At 37.5% G+C, this 24,579-nt stretch overlaps 1 protein-coding gene across 2 annotated transcripts in view; it reads left to right on the top strand.

Moving 5' to 3' along the window:
- Positions 1-24,579, top strand: part of LIPC (lipase C, hepatic type) — a 52,933-nt gene that overhangs the window by 20,579 nt on the left and 7,775 nt on the right. Inside the window, exons 2-6 of one of the 2 annotated variants that reach the window (XM_057382763.1) lie at positions 15,072-15,259; positions 16,794-16,973; positions 19,303-19,420; positions 21,373-21,606; positions 22,980-23,222. In XM_057382763.1, the coding sequence (XP_057238746.1) occupies positions 15,072-15,259; positions 16,794-16,973; positions 19,303-19,420; positions 21,373-21,606; positions 22,980-23,222 (963 nt within the window). The remainder of the gene's footprint in view (positions 1-15,071; positions 15,260-16,793; positions 16,974-19,302; positions 19,421-21,372; positions 21,607-22,979; positions 23,223-24,579) is intronic. The other variant, XM_057382764.1, reaches the window with a different exon arrangement.

The raw sequence follows: 24,579 nt of genomic DNA, 5'->3' as shown, positions 1-24,579 counted from the left end.
CAGAAAACATGTGATGTATCTCCAGCTGATAGCTACAGGGGCCTGAGAAGCAATAATACACAGCAGCTATCAACAGCTGCATATGGATCATCCATTATTTGGCAAATACTTGAAAAAAACCCACAAGAATATCCAATCAAAAAAAAAACAAACCCAACAAACAGCGAGATCTTACATGTCAATTTAATCATTAAATGCAATCACAACGATGTACCATCAGCAATAGTAGACATGATGCCTGGAAAGTGAAGAACACAGGTAGTCACCCATTGCTGTCAACAACAGCAGCCAAAATGTGCCCCACACTGAATTTGATTATAAATTCTCACTCTGTCTGCATTGTCCAGATTACAMTAGGAACACTCAAAACAGGCAGGACAACAATCATAGCACTGAAGTAAATTTGGTGTGGAGTGGTGCAGAGGATGTTTTAGTTTTTTTTCTTTAAAGTTCCCCTTGACTTTCTTTTCAATTAGCTCAGTATAAGCTGGGKTTTTTTTCCTATAATTAAATTATCACTCACCATCTTCTGCCACTTTCCACTGTCTTGTCATATTCTTGATGGTTGATTGAAGTTATTTTTCTTTATTTCCTTAGGATRAGGTAAAGTCATTTTAATTATTACGGCTCTGCAGAATAAATAATTACAAAACTAACTAATTCAGTACCTCCCTAACATTTTGGCAGAAATACAGTAGCATTTTCATTCACGGGAAAATAAACATATTTTCTAAGTTCCTATTTGGACATATTTACATAAAATTCATAGAAAAATCAATAATTCTATAAATCTAAAATTCAAACRCCCTATCAATTTGTTTACCATAGCTATAGCCATCCAAAACTCTATTAGGACTGAGTTGTTGTTCTTTTTTTTTTAATTTCCAAACCAGAGATATGTTATTTGGAAAAAAAGAGAAGACAGCAGTAATATTCCCAAGCTTGATCTCATGGCCACACTCTCCTGCTCACTCAATACAAAAGGACTCACTAACCAAGGTTTCCCCCAGCAGCCTCCAAATCTGTTTCCCAGTAGTTTCAGTCTAGCAAGAACTATTTCTGTGATTAATTAAGTTTAAATGCATCCCTTTTTTTTCTGCTAGAAATAAATTTTTCAAGTGTCTGGTCAAGCAGTAAAAAAATTAYTGCAAGCAACATTGTTTCCTTTTTWAAAACGTTTTATTCATCTTGAACAACTGTTTTTTCTTAAATTAAACATGCCATGTTATCTTTCAAAGAGAAYAAAACAACACTTATAACTGCCTGGCTAAAGATCATCCAGTGTTCATTTCTTCTCTTATTGCTGAACAGAAAGAAAATAGTTACAGTCTTTACAACTGAGATTCATGATGTGCACCTTGGAGAGGAAAAACTCAGCAGCACAGACAAGAGTCTGATGTGCTGTGCCAGGGAAGGTGGATGCACAGACCTTTGCCTCTGTGTCACTACATCATTAATTCCCACATTGTCCCAGATATCAGTGTGGATGCACTTTAAATCTATTCCTCTCTTCCATATGGAGAGCACTRGAACAGTGAGAGACTGACACAGAATATTTCTGCTATCATTGTTCCGTGTCAGTAAAGGGCAGAATGCAGTTTGTGCACATTTCCTTAACTCAAAATTGTGTCTCCAACTGCCCCTGCTGGTTTCATTACACTTACCAGCTTTTGATAAGCCCAAGAAAACCGTTGCCCTGTTGGAATAAACTGGGCTTTTCCTATAGATTTTTTTCTGCATTTTTCAAAAGAGGTGTCCAAGGAGAATCTGCTAACTGGATGGTGTGCACTGTGGCACATGGCCCCTTGTCAAAATGCTCTGTGGTTCATTCAGCAGGATTCACTGGCCCACCAGCAGCTGTGAGGAAGCCTGGGGTTCATTAGTAGGCTGGTGGTGCTCCACTCAATTCCTATTTTTTACCAGAAATGTCATTCCTCAGCCAAGATGCAGACATGAATGAAAACAAACTTGGCTGGAGCTGACTCTGCAGTGGACAAAGGCAGTGCTGGCAGCTGGCACTCAACCATTCACATTATTTCAGCCTAAAAAGCATTATCCACTCTGAGATCACTTCTTTTATCATGCAAACTTGTCCTGACCAAGAGGTGGTGATGAATTTGGTTTGGTTTGATGTTTCAGTGTCAAGACATGAAGACATTCAGGGAGACTGGAGAGTCWCCAGCTCCAGAACTTGCTCTGATGACAGGATGAATGTCCCATGTGCAGCATGACACACAGCATCTTTTTTTGGAAAACACACGTCACTGTGCTATGTTTGGTTGCTTTGCTATATGACAGGGAAGATTGGAACTGCGTATCTAGATTTTCTCAATCCACATTAAACACCCCAATGCAATAGGAGGCTATATTTTCTAAAGCAAATACTAAACACAATGTGCTTTTTAAAAATTAGGATCTGATATGAATRTTTACTGGATATTATCACAGCTTTGAAGGGATGGACCACAGGGAAAAGGAAATTATGCAATGAACTGGAGAGAGGAGACTTGGAAAATAAAATGTTCTGGCAGTGTATAACACATTATCACCTTCTGTGACTTAGCCACATAAACTATGACTATTATAGCTTTGTTTTTATGTAAAAATGTTGCTCTGAGAATTCTAGGTTGAACTCAAATGTAGTGCCAAATAACAAGGTTAATAAAATTCACCTACTTGGTGTTCCAGGCATGACATGTAGAAGCAAATAATTCTGTTTATCTGTGYAACCTTTTGACTGTACTACCAGATCAGTCACTAGAGATGAACCACATGATGGTTTAAAGATGAAAGAAAGCCTTGAGATTATCACAGAGCTTTCTGTTGTTTAATAAAAGTGAACTATTAGAAATTATTTCTACCCACAGAAATTGGATAAATTGATATTACTGCTTGCTAGAAAATGACAATAAAATGCATGGGTTTGGTCTATTTATAGCTAATTTCTGTATATTTGTACTACACTGAAAAGATTATAAATGTCCATAGTAGAACTGAGTGAGCATTAAAAACAAGCCAATGTAYCTGATCTCCATTTTGAAAATGTAAGGAATGAAGAGTAAATATTAGTGAGGCAGCTTTCCAGAAGTTAGCAAATGATTGGATGTATGTGAGGCCATGAACAAACATCCTTGTTCAGTCAAGGATCMCTGCCTGTAGCACTCAACCCACTTCTATCATTTCCTGACAGCTACYGCTTTTATCCAGCTCCTGTAGTAGATCAGTTCACATAAACATACCCTAATTTCTTTCAAGCAATACAAATTAGACCAGTTTAAAGTGTTAACACAGGTTATGTGAGGTAACCTAGCTTATTTCCGTTGCAGCAAATGGGCAACATTGGAGCACTGGCAACAAAACAGTAAGGATGGTAATATCTGGCAGGTGGGAGGTGACAAAAAGCCGGAGGTGGTAACCTCTTTGCTGGCACAGATGGATGCAGACAAAGATACCAGTCCACTGCTGTAATATGCTCTGAATACACTCTAAAGCACATTCAGGTTCTCATATACAAAGGAAACTCAGCATCCAAATAGTTTTGTTTCTATTGTTACAAAAGTTTTTTTAAAAAGAAAAAAAAAAAAAAAAAGATGGTTTTAAACTGCAAAGGGAATTCGTATATAGTGAAAAGAAAGAAGCCTTCTGGAAGAACTTTTAACTACTGTTTGATACAAGATTCCCTCCCATTTTGTGTCTTTAATTCTTTGCATATGAATAGCAGTACCACTTTCTTTGCCCTACAAAAAATGACAGATTCTAGATAAAACATGCCAACCAAAGTCAGAAGCATAAGTTACAGTGTTATGTGCACCACCTATGCACAATATGGTAAAAACAGCTTTTGACAAACTTGAGTAGTTAAGAGAACAATGCAGAAAGGTAATTTCCATATTTGTGCACTCAAGTTTCTGGCTCCTCAGTTACTGCTTTGYTCCCAGTTACTCCCAGTTACTCCTTCTGTTCCCAGAGACCCAGAGTTATGATATTTGGATCTGCAGTGGCACCCAGCTGTTGCTGCACCCTGTGGAGTGGCCCTGCCCAGAGAATTACAGGAACAAGCCCACAGTTCAGCCTTGTCCCTTTCTACTGTGGGCCCTAATGCAGCTAATTTATGCCTTTATGTGTCACATCCACACTTTACATAGAAGGGCTGGAAAAATCTGCCACTCTGACGYTGTCCCGGTGCTTTCTGTAGGTTTACCCCGTTCAGCAAGGGCAGCTGCTCACCAAGCAGCAAAATTGGCTATCTGGCTGTTCAGCTGAGCCACTGATCTCTCTTCAGGGCTTGTGAACGTGAGATGGCCTTTTCTGGATTGACAGCAAATTGCTCCTTTCCCCTACACTGCATTCATGAGGCTTTTTGGCTGTGCTGCACTCTCCAGCACTAAAGAGGAACATCTCATTAGGTTTTTWCAGCCACTTCTATGAAGTTTCACATTGTTGCTCAAATACAATTGGTCTGTAACTATTCAGAGAATTTTTAACTTCTGAGGCTRCAGACTCTGTGCTAGGCAAATGAATACAGGGATTATAAAATCAGCTTTTCAGGTACTTTCAAAGATACCTTTTCTCATGCTAATAGAAAAATAAGAAAAGGTTTAAGTGGGCTGTGTTATTTCTCACAGAACAATCTTGAGTAARTCAAAATGTAAATTTTTCTAAACTCACTGCTTTTGGGTGTCAAACCTTTTGCTTTAAGTCTTTAGATGCATCCTGCTTCCATTTRATTTTCACATTTGGAGGTTTTGGAAGAATTTCCTTGATAGTCCTGTGAGCTATTTTCTTATTCCTTATGCTGATTTAGCCAGTTTCTGCAGGAGTCTTTATCTTGCTAAGCCAACAGCAAACTAAGTGTTTTCCAGTGGAAAGAAAAATTCATTTTCRCATGTTGGCTGAGGGAACACAATCRAATGAGTGTTAGAATCATGGCTGAAATGATGAGGTACGGGRAATTGGGTCCTCTGCATTTATTGTTGTTGCCTCCATGGATGTACAATTCCTGGGACCAGGCCTGGACCCTGACTTAGAAGCTGGGATTCCTCCCTCACCAGCAAAATTTTCATGAGTCTAATGTGCCTACAGAGCAAAATCTGACAGTGCACAGCCTGGAGGGACTCGGTATCACAAGAGCCTCCAAGAGGCAGCAGAGCATCCCTGCCCAGCAAACCTCAGCAGGGATCCYCAGCACCTGGAAAGCCTCAGAGTCTCAGCAGCCAGCTCCTTGAGCAGCAGCAGTGGCTGATTCTSAATGCCTCCACCCTCAGTCATGTATGCCCACTCCCACTGGGCTTTGTACATCCAGTCTTGCAACTTTTTTAATACCAGCTTCAATATGCCAGCTAAATATATAAGATTACCTTAAAGACTTAAGATTATAAACTTAAAGAGTTAAGAATAAGAACTTGATTTAGAGGGACACATATCTAAAGACCCCTGAAATGAAGCTTAAGGACATGAGCCAAATTCACCAAAAATTCTGCTAAATCAATTTGATTCTCAGGGGAAGAAAACCTGATCCCCTAATCGTGGATGGTTGGTAATATTTGCTACAATATTTGCCTATCCTGAACAGGCTTCTAGGTACTACTACAAAGCAAATAACAGCTCTCAGTTATTAGATTCAGGGAAATTGTACTCATGTGTACATTACATGGATTATTTATATGAGTCCAGAAAGCCTTGTGAAATGAATATCTCAAAACACAAGTAGAATATAGATAGGCTCAATCAAAAAGCTAACATTTAGAAAAGAATGAAACAGCATAAATACATCAATTTCTTTTCACATTGCTCAAAATAYTTTAAATTAATCTCTCGAAAGGGAAATTTGCAGGCTTTTTGTTATCCTTGCTGTTTTGAGACCAATTCTAAACATCTTCCCTGGCAACTGAATTCTTGACTTTGCCTGAGTTTTTCAGACYGTCTGATTTAATATATCCATTGTTTAATGATCTTATCCTCACCTTTAAGTTTATGGAGGATTTTTCTTTTTTGATCCCAGCAAATATCACAATCAAAATCCCTACATTTCCACTTCTGGAAAATGAGGCCTCACTTAGCAAAACAAACACTCCTTTTGGAAAGGTTTAATACTTGAAACTTATAAACACCAGAAGCTTATAGTAAAATTTAATATTGTCCATGTTTGTTGAATTTTTTCCRCTAAGGCAGATCAATTTTGCTTTGCAAAGCGAACTTGGCCTCAGCACACTTTCATGGTTCTGACGTGTTTTATTCTGTTGAACAACTCCTGGTGACAGAACACAAGGCCACTTCATTAAACATCCACCAGCAAATCTAATGTGTGAAAAATTTCAACAACTCGTTCATAGTTCAGTTATTTTATGATACATTTCTCATCAACAAGATATTCCAAGCAGAGATCAAAGAAACTCCAGGGAATTATTTATCTTCTGATATTCACAAACCTGTGAAGCTGGGAAGTTGAAAGACAATGAGCAAGAGCAGCTGATGAAATAAGGAAGTTCATATTTCCAACATGGAAACCAGTCATAAAATAAAATCTCATCCCAAATAAGAAAACAATAGTAAATGGGGGGGGTTGGGGAATGCATTTTTGCTTGAATTATAGTATTTATCATCAGGAACATGTTGTTCACGAAAACAGTTTGACCTACTGGGAGRCTGAAATTCTCTGTTCACAGACCAAAATCATGGCAAACATAAGCATCCCTGGATTGTTCTACCCCTGCAGAATCCTTTGTTTGCCCCTGGCATTCAGTTCATTCTCCTGTCAACTTCYGCTTAGTGCAAATTATTGGGAGGCACGTTTTGGAACTGGAATTCCAAATTTTCAGAATAATACTTGCAGATCACACATTTATTTTCCCAGTTGTTTGGCAATAGATTTAGCACAATGAGTTGTGTGCTTTCAGGTGTCCTAAAAATCAAATACATAACAATCATACTATCATTCACTTTGGAACACCGAGGTTTTGTTCATCAATTTCTTTATGTTCAAAATATAGAAAGCAAATTATATCTTCCCAATTCGGTTCATGGCAGTCTCCAACTGCTAAAAAAACCCCATAAAAATAAAAAATAAGCCACATGAAAATGAATGTTAAAATTTCCATCAATGTGACATACTGTTGTCAAAATTCAAATATCTAGGACTRCAGGAACTGAAATAACAGATCTACCTAGAGACCCTAAAAATCTGGTCAGATAGATATCAATACTGAATGATCTAGGAAAAAAAWTTGAGTTTATCTTGAAAATTAGTGGTTGACTTATGCCTTGAAGCATTTTGAAGGTTATCCAACCTACTGCAGCTGTTCAGTTCACATGTCCTTCATCTGCATTAGGAACCATGCTCTGGCCTGGAAAAAGTGCTCAGCAATGCACAGATGCACAGCAAAGATTAAGACATTGGATATTTTATATATGTGGTCTCTGAATACTAAACACTTGAATCTTCTAAGACAAACACCAAAAGTAATGTTTCACTCATATTAAATGCTGTAATAATGAGGAAAATGCAATATGCTTTATCAGGCACATGTAAGCATTGTAGTATTTATAAATAGCATTTACAACCATGTATATATATTTTTATTAATAAACACAWTTCTGTGTATATTAATACATACATATTTTACACAGCACTATGTGAGAACATTATATAAATTATATAGTTATAATGTACAATTATGAACCAAATTATTCTCTTACATATCATTATATAGTTACATAGCACTATTTTACTGCCCTCTTACACATATTTACTGCTACTGGTTTCCAGAGTTTTGGTCTCAAAACACCTTAAAAACATACAAATTCTCAAGTTACCAGGAAACAAAACAAGTATTTTTCTCCTTCCTCATCTCAAATTTGGAATTCTGCACCCAAACCTGAAATACTGCCAGAGGCCCAGAAACTGAATTCTCCCTGTCACTGCAGTAACAGGTTAAAATTGCAGCACTGTGTGCCCTTGCAGTGCKGCCAAGAGACAGCTTTATTTCTCTTGAAATTGAGATTTAAGGCATTGAATGAGACACAAATCACATGTCTAGCCATCTAACTCACTGGACCTTAGCATCATGACTTTTAAAAAACAGATTTGATCATTTTATACATATTTTCCTTATGACTGGAATCACAGTGTGCAAAGGTGTCTGGCATTCTGGGTAAAAGGGATAAAACTCCTATTAAAATTTTCTACGTCATTAATACTTTTAGGACATTTTCCATTGTACAATGCAGACAGTATCAAGTATTACACAAAATAATATATTCTGTAATAGTTTTCACAGGACTTCAGGAAAGATTTCAGCATTATTTTTTTAACTACTTGAAATTAACAGCTTTTTCCAGATAATTAGTAATTCTGAACAGCAAATATTAACACTGCTAATTTGGATGTGAAAAGGAATGAAAAGTTTTCAACTGATATGTTTTCCCAAAGCTGTTTTCACAAGTTGTTTCCGTTTTAAAAACCAGCCAAAATCTGTCAAAAGTAATGCCAGGTGGAGCTCTACATCAAACAGAAGAGTGGCAGYAGTGGATGAAACCCAGGCTCTTTCTGTTCAGCCCTCAGGAGCAGTTGCCAAAAGAAGGTGCACACTCAGCAGGGGAAGTTTACACACACAGCACTTCCCCCAAATCACCAACCATTGCCAGGTCATAGATCTCCTGACTAAGCAGTKCTCAGTAATCCTCGCTGAATTTCTCTTGGGTGTTTCCAGTTTCCAACTAACCTTATATAAATACTTCATTCCYACATCACACCCAGTGAGGGATAACACAGATTATTAACTACATGTCTCAAGGAGAATCATTTCACCACCCACGATTTTGGTTAAGAAAATTCAGATAATGTCAGATTAAAGCACTCGGGTATTAATTTCAATTTAGCAATTCTGCACTACACAAATAGCACTTAAAGGCTCACGTTTAGAAGATTTGACTCTAGATGAGACAACTGAGAGGCCGGTGTGCCTGTTAGCCCACAAACAATGTGATTTGTGTGGCTGGTGCCTCCTCCTGCACACTTTTCAAGAGAAGAGAGAGTCTTGGATGCATTGTCCTGCCGGGGCTGCAGCTGAGCTCTCAAGGGCCACTGCTGGTTTAATTCCCTGTTCCTCACAACAACAATCTCACAAATCCATTGATTATTGTATTTAAACTCACATTTTTAGTGGAGATTTAAATTATATGTACAAATTATGCCACAATGAAGGATAGAAAAGAGGGAAATTTATTGACCTAATTTAATCAGACAATAAAATAGATAGCAAGCTTTGAGGACCAGCATTCTTTCATGAAGTTTTCACCTGATATAAAAGGACTACAGCACAGTTAACAGTTTGGAGAGTGGGTGTTATTGCTTTGCCTTCTGTTCTAATTTTCACTTCAATAGTTGATTCTAAATAAAGAAGATGTGAAAAATAAGTTTTCAAATTTCACATAGTAAGGAGGGTTTTACATTGAAGAGAAAGAGTAAAGTAGTATGGCACAAGGAGTAAAAAGATGTGATTCTTCAGAGAATTTTGAAGCAACCCAGTGTTCAAAATCAATGACAGAAAAACAAATATAGAAATAAAAGGGAAAAAAAACCATATTCTAATACTCTAACACATATAAATAATACATAGCAAAAGGATAACCTACTATTTTTTATCTTAAAAGACACATTACACTGCATTTTATTTCTCCTTTTGAATGCATTGAATAGAAATGTATTACTTGAATCATAAATAACTTGAGATATATCTCTGAATAGTTGAAACACACAATAGCATGCGGAAACCAAAACATGACATTTGATCTGTTTTGCCACCTTCTTCAAGATTTTCTAGCTAGACTTTTGTTTGATGTTGTCGTTTTATTCTCCAGATCCCCAAATGCTCCCACTTAAGGCACTCTTAGGAACAGAAAGAGTTCCTGTCTCTATCATCTGACCAAATGAATTCAGAAGAGGCATTTTCAAATAAACAGCCACACACAATACATATGTAGAGAATTAAAAATTAACTGACAAGGTTCTTTTATCAAATTCTTTGATATAAGCAACTTCTGAAAGTAGGTTGCACTCCTTTATGTCTTAGACCACCAAGCAAACAAATTGTACTAAACAATGACCTGTACTGAATATTCTGAATATATTTTACAGTTCTTGAATATGCTATGAATGTAATACTGGGTATTTTTTCAAATTACTTTTCCTTTAGGAAGCATTCCAATTTTGACAAAGAGAGAGAGAAATATCATCTACGTCTAAACTCTGTATTAACATGTTAACAACTTCTTTTAAATCATGATTCTGCCATTACTGAACAAAATATCTAATTCTCTTTCTCCAATTACATGCACATAGAAATTAATTCTGAATAGAAGTAACCAGAAAGTGATAGGGATATGGATTTATGCTGACAGTGCTAACAAGGTTGCTGATAATCACATCAACAAACAAATTTCCACATTCCTCACTCCTTCTGCAAATAGCCCAGGTAAATAATGAACACAAATGTGGGAGATCCAGGGAGAGCACAACAGAAAACTCTTCCTTTGTTCAATAGTAGAATGAGTTTTTACAGATTTTCTCAGACCACTGTGCTACAAAACATGGTAGAAGTGCCTGATCTTCATGAAAGGTCAGCAGTATTTAGACACCAGAAAACAGAGATTTGCCAATGTTGTGTTTCAGCAAAGAATTCAAAATTCCGCTTTTGGTAGACATTGAATGGATCTGATTTTCAAAGAAAACAAGAAGGTATCCTCTGCACTTTAATAGTAAAGTGTCACAGACAGAATCATCCCTGATAACTACMGAGCTGATTTTTGACAGGCATCTCACACACTTTTCATTGACAGTGCCATTGCCTCACTAACAAAACCATGGTACCAGCCCCAGTGAATTTTAGATTGGCCTCTTTTCAGACACATCCTTCTCCAGTTTCAAGACTCACAAWTGCCACCTGCTAGTAGCACTGTTTTGATGGTTTGAAAGCCATGGCACACACAGAGAAGACAGTCAGTATGAAATGTGCAATTTTATATGCTCTCCTCTTGGATTTTCCAACAGAGGGTTAAAAGTGTTATCAGAGGACTAACAACATTCATCTCTACTTTCCCTCTATGGCTGTTTGAGTACAAACTACACTCACGGTGAGCTTGTTATCTTACCTTTGGCATGCCTGCAGGCATAGAAGACAAGAGAAACAAAAAATGACAGCTCAGAAAACTGATACTTTTCAGACAGAKAATCTAATTATTTATCTAGTACCTATTCATGTCTAATCTCATCATTCACTTAAACTTGAACAGAAAGGCAAGCTTYTTTTTCAAAAAGTTTTTTTCTAAACAGACTTGATAATATTTAATCCAATTGTCATAGCTTTTGCTTTTTATTGCTTACTTGCTTTTTTTTTAATTCATTGTTTGCTGAGTGATATCTACTTCTCATTTGGCAAGGTGCAAGTTAAGGAGAAAGAAAATACAAAGGAACTGCATGAGGAGATGAAAAAATTTAAGTACAATAGACCTTAGTTTTGACTGTCTTGTCTTGTCTGGGACTCTGGAGCAACCAAAACAAGGCATATGATGCCTTCAGAGCTAACTTTTAGTCTTTACTGCACCTCACAGAAACATCATTAACACAAAGTAAAGATAAAGGGCTGAACTCCTTTGGGGTGTCAAGAGTTCACAATAACTCTTCTTGCTCATGRTTACTGTGCTGCTCTGTTGGAAGGTAGTTTTGGAAGCACATGGATCAGTGTGGCCACCCTGCATTGCTTTTGCTGAAAGAACCCATGTTAAGGTAGGATCCCCGCCCACCTGGTATTTTTCAAAAGCAAAACTTTTTGGAGGCTCAATAAGATCTCTGCATGCTCAACTTCAATGACCATGAAAAAAATCTTTAGCASTTTAATTGTGTTGTTTTTGCAAACTGACCTATGAAACTTCCCAGTTCCCTGTGGCCCTGTCACTGGTATGACATTTTCAGCAGAAGTCTGCTGTAGAAGCCAGGCTCTTCAGACACTATTTCCTTCTCCAAGTCATTACATAGATAAACAGATTGAAGCAGTTCCTTGTGMAATAACACAACAGATCCTACAGGAAATTCTAACTTTTCACAGCCAAGAAAAAGCTCAAGCCGTATTTTTAATCCCCTGTCCCAGACTTACCAGCAAACCAGTGCTCAGCCATTGAAGCACCACAGCACTTTCCAGCCAGTGTCTAAAGAAAGCACCCCTTTATTAGCCTTGTTTTCTGGAGAATGTACCAACAGTCCAGAGTGACAAAGCACCTTTGCATTGCACAAACACTGAGAGAACAAAAAGAAAATGAAAACAAGGCATTAAACAAAGAAAGGATTTCTTTGTACAATGGAACAGGCACAAGTTACTTTTGTGTTTGCTTGTTTTTCTTTTTATGCTAAAAATAGAACACAATGCTTATTTTTTGTGTAGAGACSACTCACCAAAGGCTAAATAAACCGGACATTAAGAATATCAACATCATAAAAGCTTTTTCTAATTTTCAGCTCTTTATCTAGATTTACTCTTTCCTGATATTACTTATTTCAGAAACTAAGTCCTCTGCAGGATGAAAAAAAAATCCAATAGAAATTCTCTTAAATGGATATGGTAAGAGAGAAATTATCATACTCAGTCCTACGATAGTTAAAAAYGTCCTGAAAGGAAAATGTGAGGCATTGAAGCTACAAATGTTATCAACCAAAACTTCTGTAACTTTGAAGCTTTTTAAATTTCAGCTCTTGTACAAGGGTRAACAAATTTCTTCAACAACATTTCCCAGCTATGAAACATAACATTGCCTGGAGTTAATTGGAATGAACRATAATTAGCAACAAACAGAAAACAATGCACATCCAGTGCAGGTCAGTTTAGGAGTTTTCTTGACAGAATTGTCATGCACTTAAACAAATTAAATATAGTGTTTTATCATGTTTTATCATTACACTGAAATTAAACATTAAATAATGTTTGTAACAAGACTGATGTGACAAAATCAGTCTGACCTAAACCCAGAATACTTCCACATTAAGGTTCATTGTATTGTGCATCACAAGATGCTGCTACTGCAAATATTTAAACATGGGAGTTTCATGTCACAAAATATGTTTGCAGGACAAGGTCTCCCCTGTAAATGTTTCATATGTTCCTTGTAAACTACCAAAATCTCATCAAGAGAACAATATCACAGAATCCCAGGAAAGATTTGCAGATACAATACAGAAAGGAATAGTATATGATTTTAGATATTTTCTAAAAATATCAACAGATATAAGAGTTGCCATGTACAAAAAAAAGAAAACCCAAAAAAACCCCACTAAATGTGCTGACTCTGAAGACAAAATACAATTTTCCTGTTATTAATGCTTTATTAAGGAACTTCTATGCAAGAAAAGTAAGAACTAAAATTTAACTAAATTCAGTTCTGTTCTGATACAGATAATTTTAACTTCTCATTAAATAAAATATTTGATTTTCACCTCCGATAATATTTCATGACTTGTTGGGTCTAATTAAAACAAAAGCCTCCTCCCTGACCATTTCAGTGATGCTGGTGAGCAGCTATTGCAGATGGAATTGGTGGCACCCGAACAAACAATTTCATTTGAAATGAAGCTACCAGTTACATTTCTCTGATATATTCACTGCCAGATATTTACAAACTTCTTGAAAAGTGCTCATTATATCCCCACATCTTTCTCACAAACACACCTGTCAACAAGAGCTATGCACAYTGTTCTGGATGTGGTTAACAGCTGCCTTTACTTACTGTCACTGCCATCCTCCCTTCCTACCAAAACCATCTACCTTAATGCATTTTGGAATTATATTTTCCTTTTTCACAGTAAAAAGGTAGCAGTGACTCATGGTCAGTTTTGTTATTGATTACTTCAGTCAAGTTTTTTTTATCCTTGTGTCACTTCCAATTTATGAGCCCCATTTATAGAGAAATTCCTATCAACTGTATGACCTTGCACTTCACAGTAGATTTCCACCAGTTTCTCTTGCTGTATTTTTGAGGTGCCATCTAGCTCTTAATGTTTAATTGTTTGGTTTTCCCAATATTAGCAAGGGACTCCCATATTTTGTCAATCTTATACCTTTGCTGCCACTTCTTTAAGGAAAATATTAAAACAAGATTAGCCAAAAAACTGCCCCCAAGGAACTCCAAGGAACGTTTCCTTTCTAACATTAGAAACTGTAACCTCTCTCTTGTCTAGCTCATCAACCCTTATCTTCTACTGAACCCCATTTTTTCTAACTTAAATAATAATTTATTATATGGGGTTTTTCAGTTAAATAAATACTCTGAAGTCTCACTAGAAAGGCTTGCATGTCACAAGGTGTTTTTTGTAAGCTTTATTTATTTTTATGGGGTTTTTTATTTATGTTTTTTTTCCTAAGCTCATAATATTGTAAGACCACAGTTCACACTGACCCCACTTTCTTACTTAACAGACATTTCTAAAAATGCTGTCCTAAATGCACCAAGCTATTTTATCTAAAAACAAAACCATCAAAAATATTACAACTAAAAGAAGAGCATTTCATCTTGCCTTTTCAGAGAAAAAGAATAATTTATTATGTGGTCGGATAGTTTTAAGCAATCACCCAGGTCTTGAAGCAGTCATAGCGCTGAACAAAATGGTTATTTYAATGTAAGGATTCTTGCTTAGCAATTAGAGCAAATGCACCTTAGTAGAAATCTCTGCAGAGTTAAAGGCTCTGAAAGTGCATGCACCACATGGTGAAGTCACAGCACCTGTACTGTGATTTTACAATACTTATGCATTCTGTAAACACCCATAGCAATCAGATCACTATTCTTGTGTAACTGTTATTGTTCACATAGGGGGACTCAGAGGCAYATCTAGACATCTTAGACTTTGACAGGGATCACTTTTTTGACCCAAAATGTACAGCTTAGGCCCACCTGGAGTAGGCAACAATTGCACATAGGAAGAGTTCCACACTTACTCATTTACTGTTTTACAAACTGTGTTGCATTATTGACTTCTTCCAGTTTTCAATTCCTTTTTATTATGACTGTTGTCACAAATTTCATTTCAGAGGCACTGGGATCACAGAGTGAACACGCTACAACAAAGAAAGAGCGCCAAAAAGTAGAAACCAAATTTCGACTYTATACAGATACAGCTGAAGACAGCTGCCAGATTTTTGTTAATCAGYTGGAGACTCTTGACAAATGCAGTTTCAATGCCTCTCTTCCTCTGGTGATGATTGTCCATGGCTGGTCGGTACGAACACACATTTTATTTTTAATTTCAATTACATCCATTTTGATATACTTTCCATCTCATTATGCTACCGAAGTYTCAGAAGTAAGGTTGTGATACAAAGAAGATAGATTTCACTGGTAGCTATCATRGCTAGAAAAAAATACAAAATGGATATTCCCAACAGATTCTGAAGTAACACTCGACAAGCAATTTTTCACATGGGWCTCACATGACAAGGATTAAATTCAGCCCTGGTTTAAAGCCAGTAGAGCTTGAAGAAGTAGCTGAGTTAATGTGCTATGCCCTGGAGAGCTGAATACCAGTTTCATTTCTTTGATATGTTCACTGCCAGATATTTACAGACTTCTTGAAAAGTGCCCACAATATCCCCACATCTTTCTCACAGATACACCTTTAAAAAGAACTTCTCCACAGTCCCCTTCAGCTGAAAGCGAAGCTTTCAACATCAATGAATTATCACTGAACTGCTTCAAGTTAAACTGTAGAAAACCCATTCACCACAAAAATGCTTTCTCAAAAGCATACCAATACTAAGAGTGACTTYTCAGCAGCTTATCAGTTGAAAAAGAAACGAAAAGTAGCATAAGAAATTAAGTCATTTTAACAGAACCTTTAATTSTCCTAGAACCAATGGCATCACATAAGGTGGCACAATGGATCTTTCATGTGCATCTGCAAACATGCAAAGGAACTTTGAACACTCCCCACAATGCACAAAACTCRCTTAGCATGTAAGACAGATTCATACTACCCCCTTAAAAATTAGATACATATAATTTCCTTAGCAAATAAGAKTCAAGCCTCACAAAGAAAAATTTGTTCCAAACCTACACCCTCCTCAAACCACAGGCCTGAAGCTGCTCCCATTGAAGTTCATCATTCTCATTTACTTAATTTGCAGAAGTGTTGGGCTCTTGGACAAGTGTGTGTGGAAACTCAGAGACTCCCAAATTCTGTTACACTAGAAGAGATAAAGATATTTTATCAATTGAGGAAATATATGCAACTAGAGTAGCAATAGCCCACCAAATCAGAAAGATACTTTGATGCAAGAAAATTGTAACCAGGTATTCAAAAAAGAATGACTCAAAAAAGCAGCTTTCAAAATGGGATGGCTAGAGAAGAAAAATGCCTGCTGGTCTGCAATCCTCCAGCTTTCCTTYTCCAATTCTTATAGTTTATACTTACAGGGACAGTCTGCTCTTGAATGCAATCAGATATTTTCTGGGCATTTCTGTCTTTCTTTTTAACCAGTACTACTGTTTATCTCCAGATGAGTTTAAGTATTTTGGGACATAATTTTCACTGGTAAGAGTTTATATTACAAAACATACACTATTATACACTTATCATATTGACTCTTAATTTTTTGGTCCTCCAAACCATAAAGATTCTCAGCACCAAAGCTCCCAAAATCTAGTTATGAGCATTAATTACTCCCTGTTCATATAATGTTTTTTGCTGACAGACACTGCTTTCCCATAATAAGGGTTTTCTTATTGTTTGGGTATTTTTTTYTCAATTATACCAGGTGGATGGGATATTAGAAAGCTGGATTTGGAAAATGGCAGCAGCTCTGAAGTCGCAGCATAAACAAATGAACGTCATCATTGCAGACTGGCTCACACTGGCTCACCAGCACTACCCCATTGCTGTACAGAACACACGCCACATTGGACAGGAGATAGCACAATTCCTGGAATGGCTGGAGGTAAGAACTCCCAGATCAACACATTTCTCTGGAAAAGACTATTTGTTCTTACACTTCCACAACCTTYTTGAAATACTGTGCTTGCTAATGCTTTCATTTCAGTCACTTGTGTTTCTTTAATGAGGTGCACATTTTTCTTCCATAAACTTTTATATAACTTCATAAAACTTTCATCATGCAAGAGGAAAAAGCAAGTGGTCTTGTTATGAAAATATTTTTGTATATCTTAAGAGGTGAGGTAATTTCCTGCTACTTTGTGTAGACAGCTGACATTGTTCCACACATAGAAAACAGGCTGACATCATCATTTGCAAGTCATTAGAACAAGAAAATGGGTTTATGTTATCTGTGCTCCACTTCTGTTTTTAATGCAGAATTCAATCCTGACACCATGTCTGATTTTTGCTGCAGTTTCCTAAAGATTAGGATAAAGTAATGGCTATGAGAGCCAGAATGTAAAGGAAGCCCTTTCAAGAGCCCATGCTTCCCAAAGCAGATGACACGGAGGCAGCATTGAGTACAGACCCACACTAATGCAGTGAGTATTTATCAAAACTCCTGCTGCATGGGGAGCAGTGGCCATGGCTGGATTGAAGAGGCTGCAGACAAGTCTTCAAGGGATTACTGATCTCCAGCACTATTTAAGGAAAGGCAGAAAGCAAACAGCAGAATGAGAATTACTCATACAACCCAAGAACTCTAAGCAACTTTYATTGTATCAATCTCTTAATACTAAGCTTTTAAATTTGAAATTAAATTATACTTCTATACCTGATAAAGAATTTTTGAATACATTACTTAAAATATGGTGAGGCGTAAGGTGGAGGAGAAATGCACTGCAAGGCTGAAAGGCTTGTAGCAAATAGCATTGAAGGTCTAAGCAGGAATAGCAGGGCTAGAAAAAGCTGTCAGGTACCACGCCCTGTTAGGGACAGCAGGAACAAAAAAGAATGCAAGAGAGTCAGAGTCACTGTTTTTCATTGTGATGTTAGAAGAAACATTAGCTCTTGGTCAAACATCATTTAAATTGCTGGAGCCTAAAGTAATATTTTAAGCTGTTTATTGAATGAATCAAATGGTGGACTTTGATCAGTTCCCAAGAGAACACACCACATTGTCAACAATAAAGACAGTCTGTGATTTCTCTAGTGTCAACAAACAAATCAAGGCTTGAATAAATGACTCCTTGCTCCAGTATTGTAGGCAGATTCTCTTGTGATGTGTTTCAGAATTTAAATATATCATAAATGTTCACAGCATTGAGTGCGTTCAACCAGTAAACCTTCCTCATATTGAGAAGCACCCCTCCAGAGTTTAACAGTTAAAACCCCCTCAATTCCAACTCATACAACTATCWTTTCACTATGCTTCTGTCTGCTTATAGGCAAATGATTATTTCAATGGATGTAACAAAAACTGCAGTGCTGCACAACATTTTAATAAAGAATAAACAATAACTAAATATTAGTGCTCCTAGTCCAAGAATTAATAGGGCATGATAAGTAACAGCCTCAATAGCATCMATTTAAACACCATCTGACAAGAAAATTGGTCAGATCTTGTGATTTCTAAAAGCTGTCTCTCTCAAAAGAAGTCTGCCAAGTTTCACCTGTCTTCAGAAGAGACAGATATTGAGACTGCACAGCCACTCCACTGGAACAGGCAACATTCATAAATAAATTTTAAACAGGTTTACCTTTCCTGCAATCAAATTATGCCACATTTTTCTTTACATGTCAGAAAAACTTTGAGCCTTGCAGCTCAGGTGAAATGTATAAGATGTACACAGCATTGATTAGTAGAAAGAAGGGCAATTCTGCTTCAATAGGTTTGTTACAAATCCATTACACATCTTTGTAGAAGAAATATCACTGCTGTTTCATTTTGTCTGATCAACATTTCATTTTTTTGTCTGATCAACATTTTCATCCCTTTAGTTTGGCTTGTGCTGGTATCTCATCAGAAAAGAAAGCAAGGCACTTTTTATAGAGGATTATAATAAAGCCAAATGCTGCAGACAAAAGGTAGAGAACATCTGCATCATTTGCAACAAACAACAACAAAAATCCCACTATCTGTGTTAATGATTTTCCTGTGTATAGAAGATAATTAGCAATGACCAAATGTGTGGCCTTTTCCTACTCCATTAAAAAAGCAAGGAATAACACTCAGCCAATAGAAATTTACTGAATGATTCATGCACCTTATTTGACCACCATCAACATACAAATTTCTTGTGTTATAATTCACAGTATTCCTAGTTTRTAATAAATATTTCAGTTTGCTTTCCACATTTCTTCATCTAAATCAAGTTGCCACTGTCTTCCAGGAATCCATTCAATTTTCCAGAAGCAATGCTCATCTAATTGGGTACAGCCTGGGAGCTCATGTTTCAGGATTTGCTGGAAGTTTTATCAGTGGTACAAAAAAGATTGGAAGAATTACAGGTAAAAGACTTGCAACTTTAAGAAAAATAACAGTCAATTGAATCAGGTTATAAAGATATTGGATACATCAATGTCATATCGACAATTAGCTGTGGAATAACAATCTTCAGCACAGTTAAGAAATTTCATCTCATTGGTTTAGAAATTAGATTTAGAAAACTTAATGAAAATATTTTTCAAAATTATGTCTCATAGCATTTCTATCTTCGATCTTTTCTACCTCAGTCCAAATTATAGCATATAGTAAACACAAGCRTGTGGGCCAGAAATCATAAACTAAAGTCTCAAGTTGCATGAATATATCTTGTATCCATTCCCAGTGACACCTTAAACTAAATGTTAAYCACTAACCTTGGATCTCTGGCCACTGTATTGACCCAAAGTCATTCAAATACACTGTTCATAGTTAGCAAGCAATTTTAAAAATATAGTAAGGAAATTGACTGTGCTTGGGTTTTCAATTGAGGAACAATGTTCATAAAGTGAATTCAAGCCAGTTCTCCTGTGTCAAAAATGAGTTCTGGATTACATTTTACAACAAACATATCATTAGAGTGTCCCTAGTAGATGTTTAAAGTAAACAAAGTTAACCCTAACACTTGACTGTTTTGACTAGGGACATTCTGAACCTTCTGCAATGTTTTGTAACTGTGCAAATGATGAGTGYAATGAAAATACATTTATAATATCATTATACAGTGCCTCATCTGTATATACTGTATACAGTACCTCATCTAACGCACAATGACAGTTTGTAAAACCCAAACTAAATTAAAACAGAAGCACATTTTACACAAGACCCACAACACCAACATTTAATTTATCAGAGAAAACATTTTACTTTAGGAGTCATATCAGATTTAGGAGTGAGGCAAATATGCATGGCTGTACTTYGAAGTTGCAATTCTGATCTTGGATTCATTGCCACATACCACAGCCTCTTACACAATCAGTTCTTGTGGCAGTATCTGCGTGCCAAGAAGCTGATTTTACAAAATATATCATGATATTACACCAATGTATGTGCTGCTTGTTCAAACCTTATTAGTACATAAAACCTTGATTATGGATAAATAAAAAAYTTTAGAACACATGATTGTAACAGCTCTATGCATTCTTCAACAAAAGTTATTTAGACTTGTAACAATAAGCTCCAAAAATTGATATTGATAGAAGTTATTAAAGCTAAAAAGAAATGTATGCCTTCAGGGGGACTTCTCTACTTGCTGYCTGTCTGGTTATATTTATGAAACTATATTATTCCATAGTATCAACTGAAGAATATCAAATTTAGAAGCTTGGTCTCAAAGCTGAACGTACCTTTAAAGTAAGCACAAAGTTCTCTTCCTAAATCAATTGCTGACCAAGAAGAGCAATGTTCAAAAAATTCCAGAAAACAAAAATCAGCAAGACTCTCTGAGTGGTGTATTRTTTTTCTTATTACTGTAATAATCTGCCTTGAAGATTTTTCAAGTTGAAGAATTATTATCCATAAAATCTAACAGACATATAGCCCTTTCAGGCAGTAAGTGGAGCTTTTTAAAGTTTCAGGTCCCAAATGTGGGCTAAAAGTCAAGCTTGTAGTGGGAGTGGTGTCTTCCAAAGGGCTTCTGAAACACACGACCTCTAGAGTTTGAAAGAACAAAATTACGTAAAGGTCCCTCAAGTGACGCTGGCAGCCAGCAGGGTTTGTCTCTGACAAACACATCTGTCTCTGGGCCTGTCTCCTTGTGCTGGCCCCAGTTACTGTTTGTTACTGTGTTTGCTTTAGGTGTAACCCCGTACTCCCTGCGGAAYGAGTCTTCTTGTTAGTCTCTATCAGATCTAAATATGTAAAAAATACTGTAAAATACGTGTGCTACCTGTTTTCAAACATTTATCACAGACTTCTTACAGCACTGGAACAGAAMGTCTGCAGTATATAACAACGGGATTATTTGCATTTATTGCAGGCCTTGACCCTGCTGGTCCCTTGTTTGAAGGAATGTCACCAACAGACCGTTTATCTCCAGATGATGCAAACTTTGTAGATGCAATTCATACCTTCACTAAACAGCACATGGGCCTCAGTGTTGGCATCAAGCAGCCTGTGGCTCATTTTGACTTTTATCCCAACGGAGGCACCTTCCAGCCTGGCTGTCACATCCTGCATGTGTACAACCACATTGCACAATTCGGGATCACTGGTAAGAACCAGCAGCACAGAGYGGGAGGCAGTGGTACAGCTGTACTGGTTTTCTCTGAGAAACTACATAACTGTGGTCTCAAGCAGCATCTAAGTATTACCACTCTTATCACCCCTCATATGCAAAGTGTTTTCTTGTTTAGAGATCAGTTTTGTGATTTTTACATGTCTTGAGTTCATATTGGTTTTACTGATTCCAGTAAGGAATTGAGCTGCCTAGTACTCGTGAAAATGAGGCCATGAGCATCCTGCTGTCAGGYACCTCTGAATAATCTAATGGTATTTGTTTCAGCAGTAGGAGAGATGAGAAAATTTATTCTAATTAAGCCAGMTTTGTCTAGTGTGCCATTAATTACTTCAAATCAAATAAAACACAGGTCTGTACTACTCACCTTCTTAGTTCACCTTTTCTCTATTCCATGTCCTTTGACTGCACAGATAACACTCTCTCTAGGACACGACTGCCAGTGTTCCAGGCTAGTTTTTATTTATAGAAACTTATTTCCAATGTACCTAAACATAAACATATAGAGAAACTGATGCAACATATTGAAAAAGATCCTGATGCACAGTGACAACCAGAAGTGTTCACTGAAAACCCCCAAAAGAGCCTTGCTCCCTCAGCACCTGGAACTGCAGAAGTATTTCTCAACTATCATCATACAATGCCTAGATTTGTGCCTTATTTGTGAGAAGATAAATTGTGACAAATGTGAAACCAAGCATCAGCTCGAAAGTTTATCAGTGAACAGATAAAACAGCCCATTGTGATATATCCTGATTGCACAAAATAATTTTTAGAATTTGATAGCACTTAACTAACAAAACCATACTTCTCATAATAGAAGACCTAWTTAATATTTTTTACTGCATGTAATAAAATTTTTGCTCATTTTTTCCAAGTAGTAGCTGCAAGAAAAATCAACATAAGAGTTTGTCAGTCYAACAGGGACAGAATATGATGTTGCTGCCTAAACATGCACAACCCAATAGAGGAGTTCAACAATTCAGAATGAGACTGCTGTCTCTAATGTGGCATGATCTGAAAAACTACATATCAACTCAAATGGTATTTTCTATTGACCAAAAGAGCCAGAAYAATTAAATCAAGGTTGATATTTACAGTCTGATACAGTTAGGCTAGAGAAGCTTAAGCAGGAAATTATTCAATTTTATTATCATGGAGTTCAGTCATTCTATTTTGAATGATCCTATAAGTAAAATTGCTACAATGCATTATTTCTGAGGCAAGGTGTAGTAAAGGGTAGGAGGAGAAAACAATAACATGTTTCTATTTGGCTACAGTAATCCTCTGCAGGTGACGTGGGAAAAAGAAACAAGAGCATGTGAAATTTTGTTGTTTGCATTTTTCAGGCATCACTCAAACTGTGAAATGTGCCCATGAGAGGTCAGTTCATTTGTTCATCGACTCTCTGCTGCACAAGGACAAGCAAAGCACAGCTTACTGGTGCAATGACATCAACACTTTCAACAAAGGACTGTGCCTCAGCTGTAGGAAGAACCGCTGCAACACCCTGGGCTACAACATCAGGGAGGAAAGGCTGCCCAAAAGCAGACGACTCTTTCTGAAAACAAGAGCACATATGCCCTTCAAAGGTTTGTGGAATACTTTTACAGTATACACATTGATCACAAAGTGGAAGACTGAGCCTAAGCTTCATTATCCTATTTACTCATTCCTTAAAGCTTRTAAAATCTGTGAGAATAATCAATTTGCTGAGACAACTGAGAATCCCAGTGGGCTATCTTGATACCCTTTSATCAAGATCCCGTCTCTTCATATTTCTGTGGAAAAAGCACACTGCATGCTTGCTTCAGGCTAGCAGTGGAGCTGAGGGCTCACAGATGCATGGGGTCCTGATCTGCATGGTTTTCCTACAACTGGGATGTTCAGGTTTGTTGTAACATATGCAGGCATACAGCCAAGCCCAAAAAAGCAGCATGTCAGGAAAATTAATCCACAAGGACCAGAGGTTTATATCCAAAAAGGAGACAGAGGAGTCCCACAACTTTATTCACGAATAAAGGGAGAGATCATGGGCATTTCCCATGGGGTCTCTCAAACTGCTAGAGGACACAGCCTCTTTTATCCCAGTTTCTCTTCCCCCATTGGCTGAGATACTTGAGAGGTACAGGTTCCCCAAAATGCCTAATGAAACCCCCCCTTCTGTCATACATTTCCCCCTTTCATAAATCAATATACACCTCCGTGTCTCTGCTCTTGTAGTCTATCGTGTGGAGTAAGCCAATCAGTGGAATTCCTATGGAAATCCTTCCTATTGTTCCCCTCCTTCTCTCAGTATCAGCCTTGTCTTACCCCCAGAGTCAGAATCTGTTTGTAAAGACAGTCCCTTTTCATTCCTTTCAAGCATAATTATTTTGCGAGGCCTGTAAAATATCCTGTTCCAAGTTTGCCCAAATTTTATCTGCAATTAGTCTATAAGATGACATATAAATGACTACTTTTCAAACAATGGTCAACAGAGTAGCATGGACATTTATAGGGCTGAACTGCAGCACTAAAATTAAGACTGGCACTCTGGCTTCCACTCTACTACATTACTTTATCGAGGCAGTGTAGATTTTTGGCTGTGAGACCAGAGAGAGGGGCCACGGCCTGACAGSAAACGCGGAGCCTTCCTGCCCCTCTCCGCTGCACTCAGCTGCCAGAGCCCACTGCTGCCGCTGAACAGACATTGCCTTGCCAGGAGCAAGGTTTACGTACGTCCTAAAGTGAGAACAAGCATGGCTATGTGGGACACGCCTCCTTCGAGCGGCTGTCAGTGCACGGGCACCGAGCGGCCGTGGCTGCTCCTCCTCCCCATCTGCTGCCATGAGCTCTGTGGGGAGCGGCGCTCAGGCGGCCGGGCAGGGCCCGCGGGCCACAGGCCACACACGCACTGGGGCTCCCCTCAGGCTGAGGCGGTGCCTGTCCCTGGCACAGCCCGGCACA

Source organism: Malurus melanocephalus, unplaced genomic scaffold (assembly GCF_030028575.1).
Source record: "Malurus melanocephalus ecotype Western Australia unplaced genomic scaffold, MMel_1.1 scaffold_586, whole genome shotgun sequence".
NCBI lineage: Eukaryota > Metazoa > Chordata > Aves > Passeriformes > Maluridae > Malurus > Malurus melanocephalus.
The sequence above is the reverse complement of the archived record's forward strand: the minus strand, read 5'-3'. Positions and strand labels throughout refer to the sequence as shown.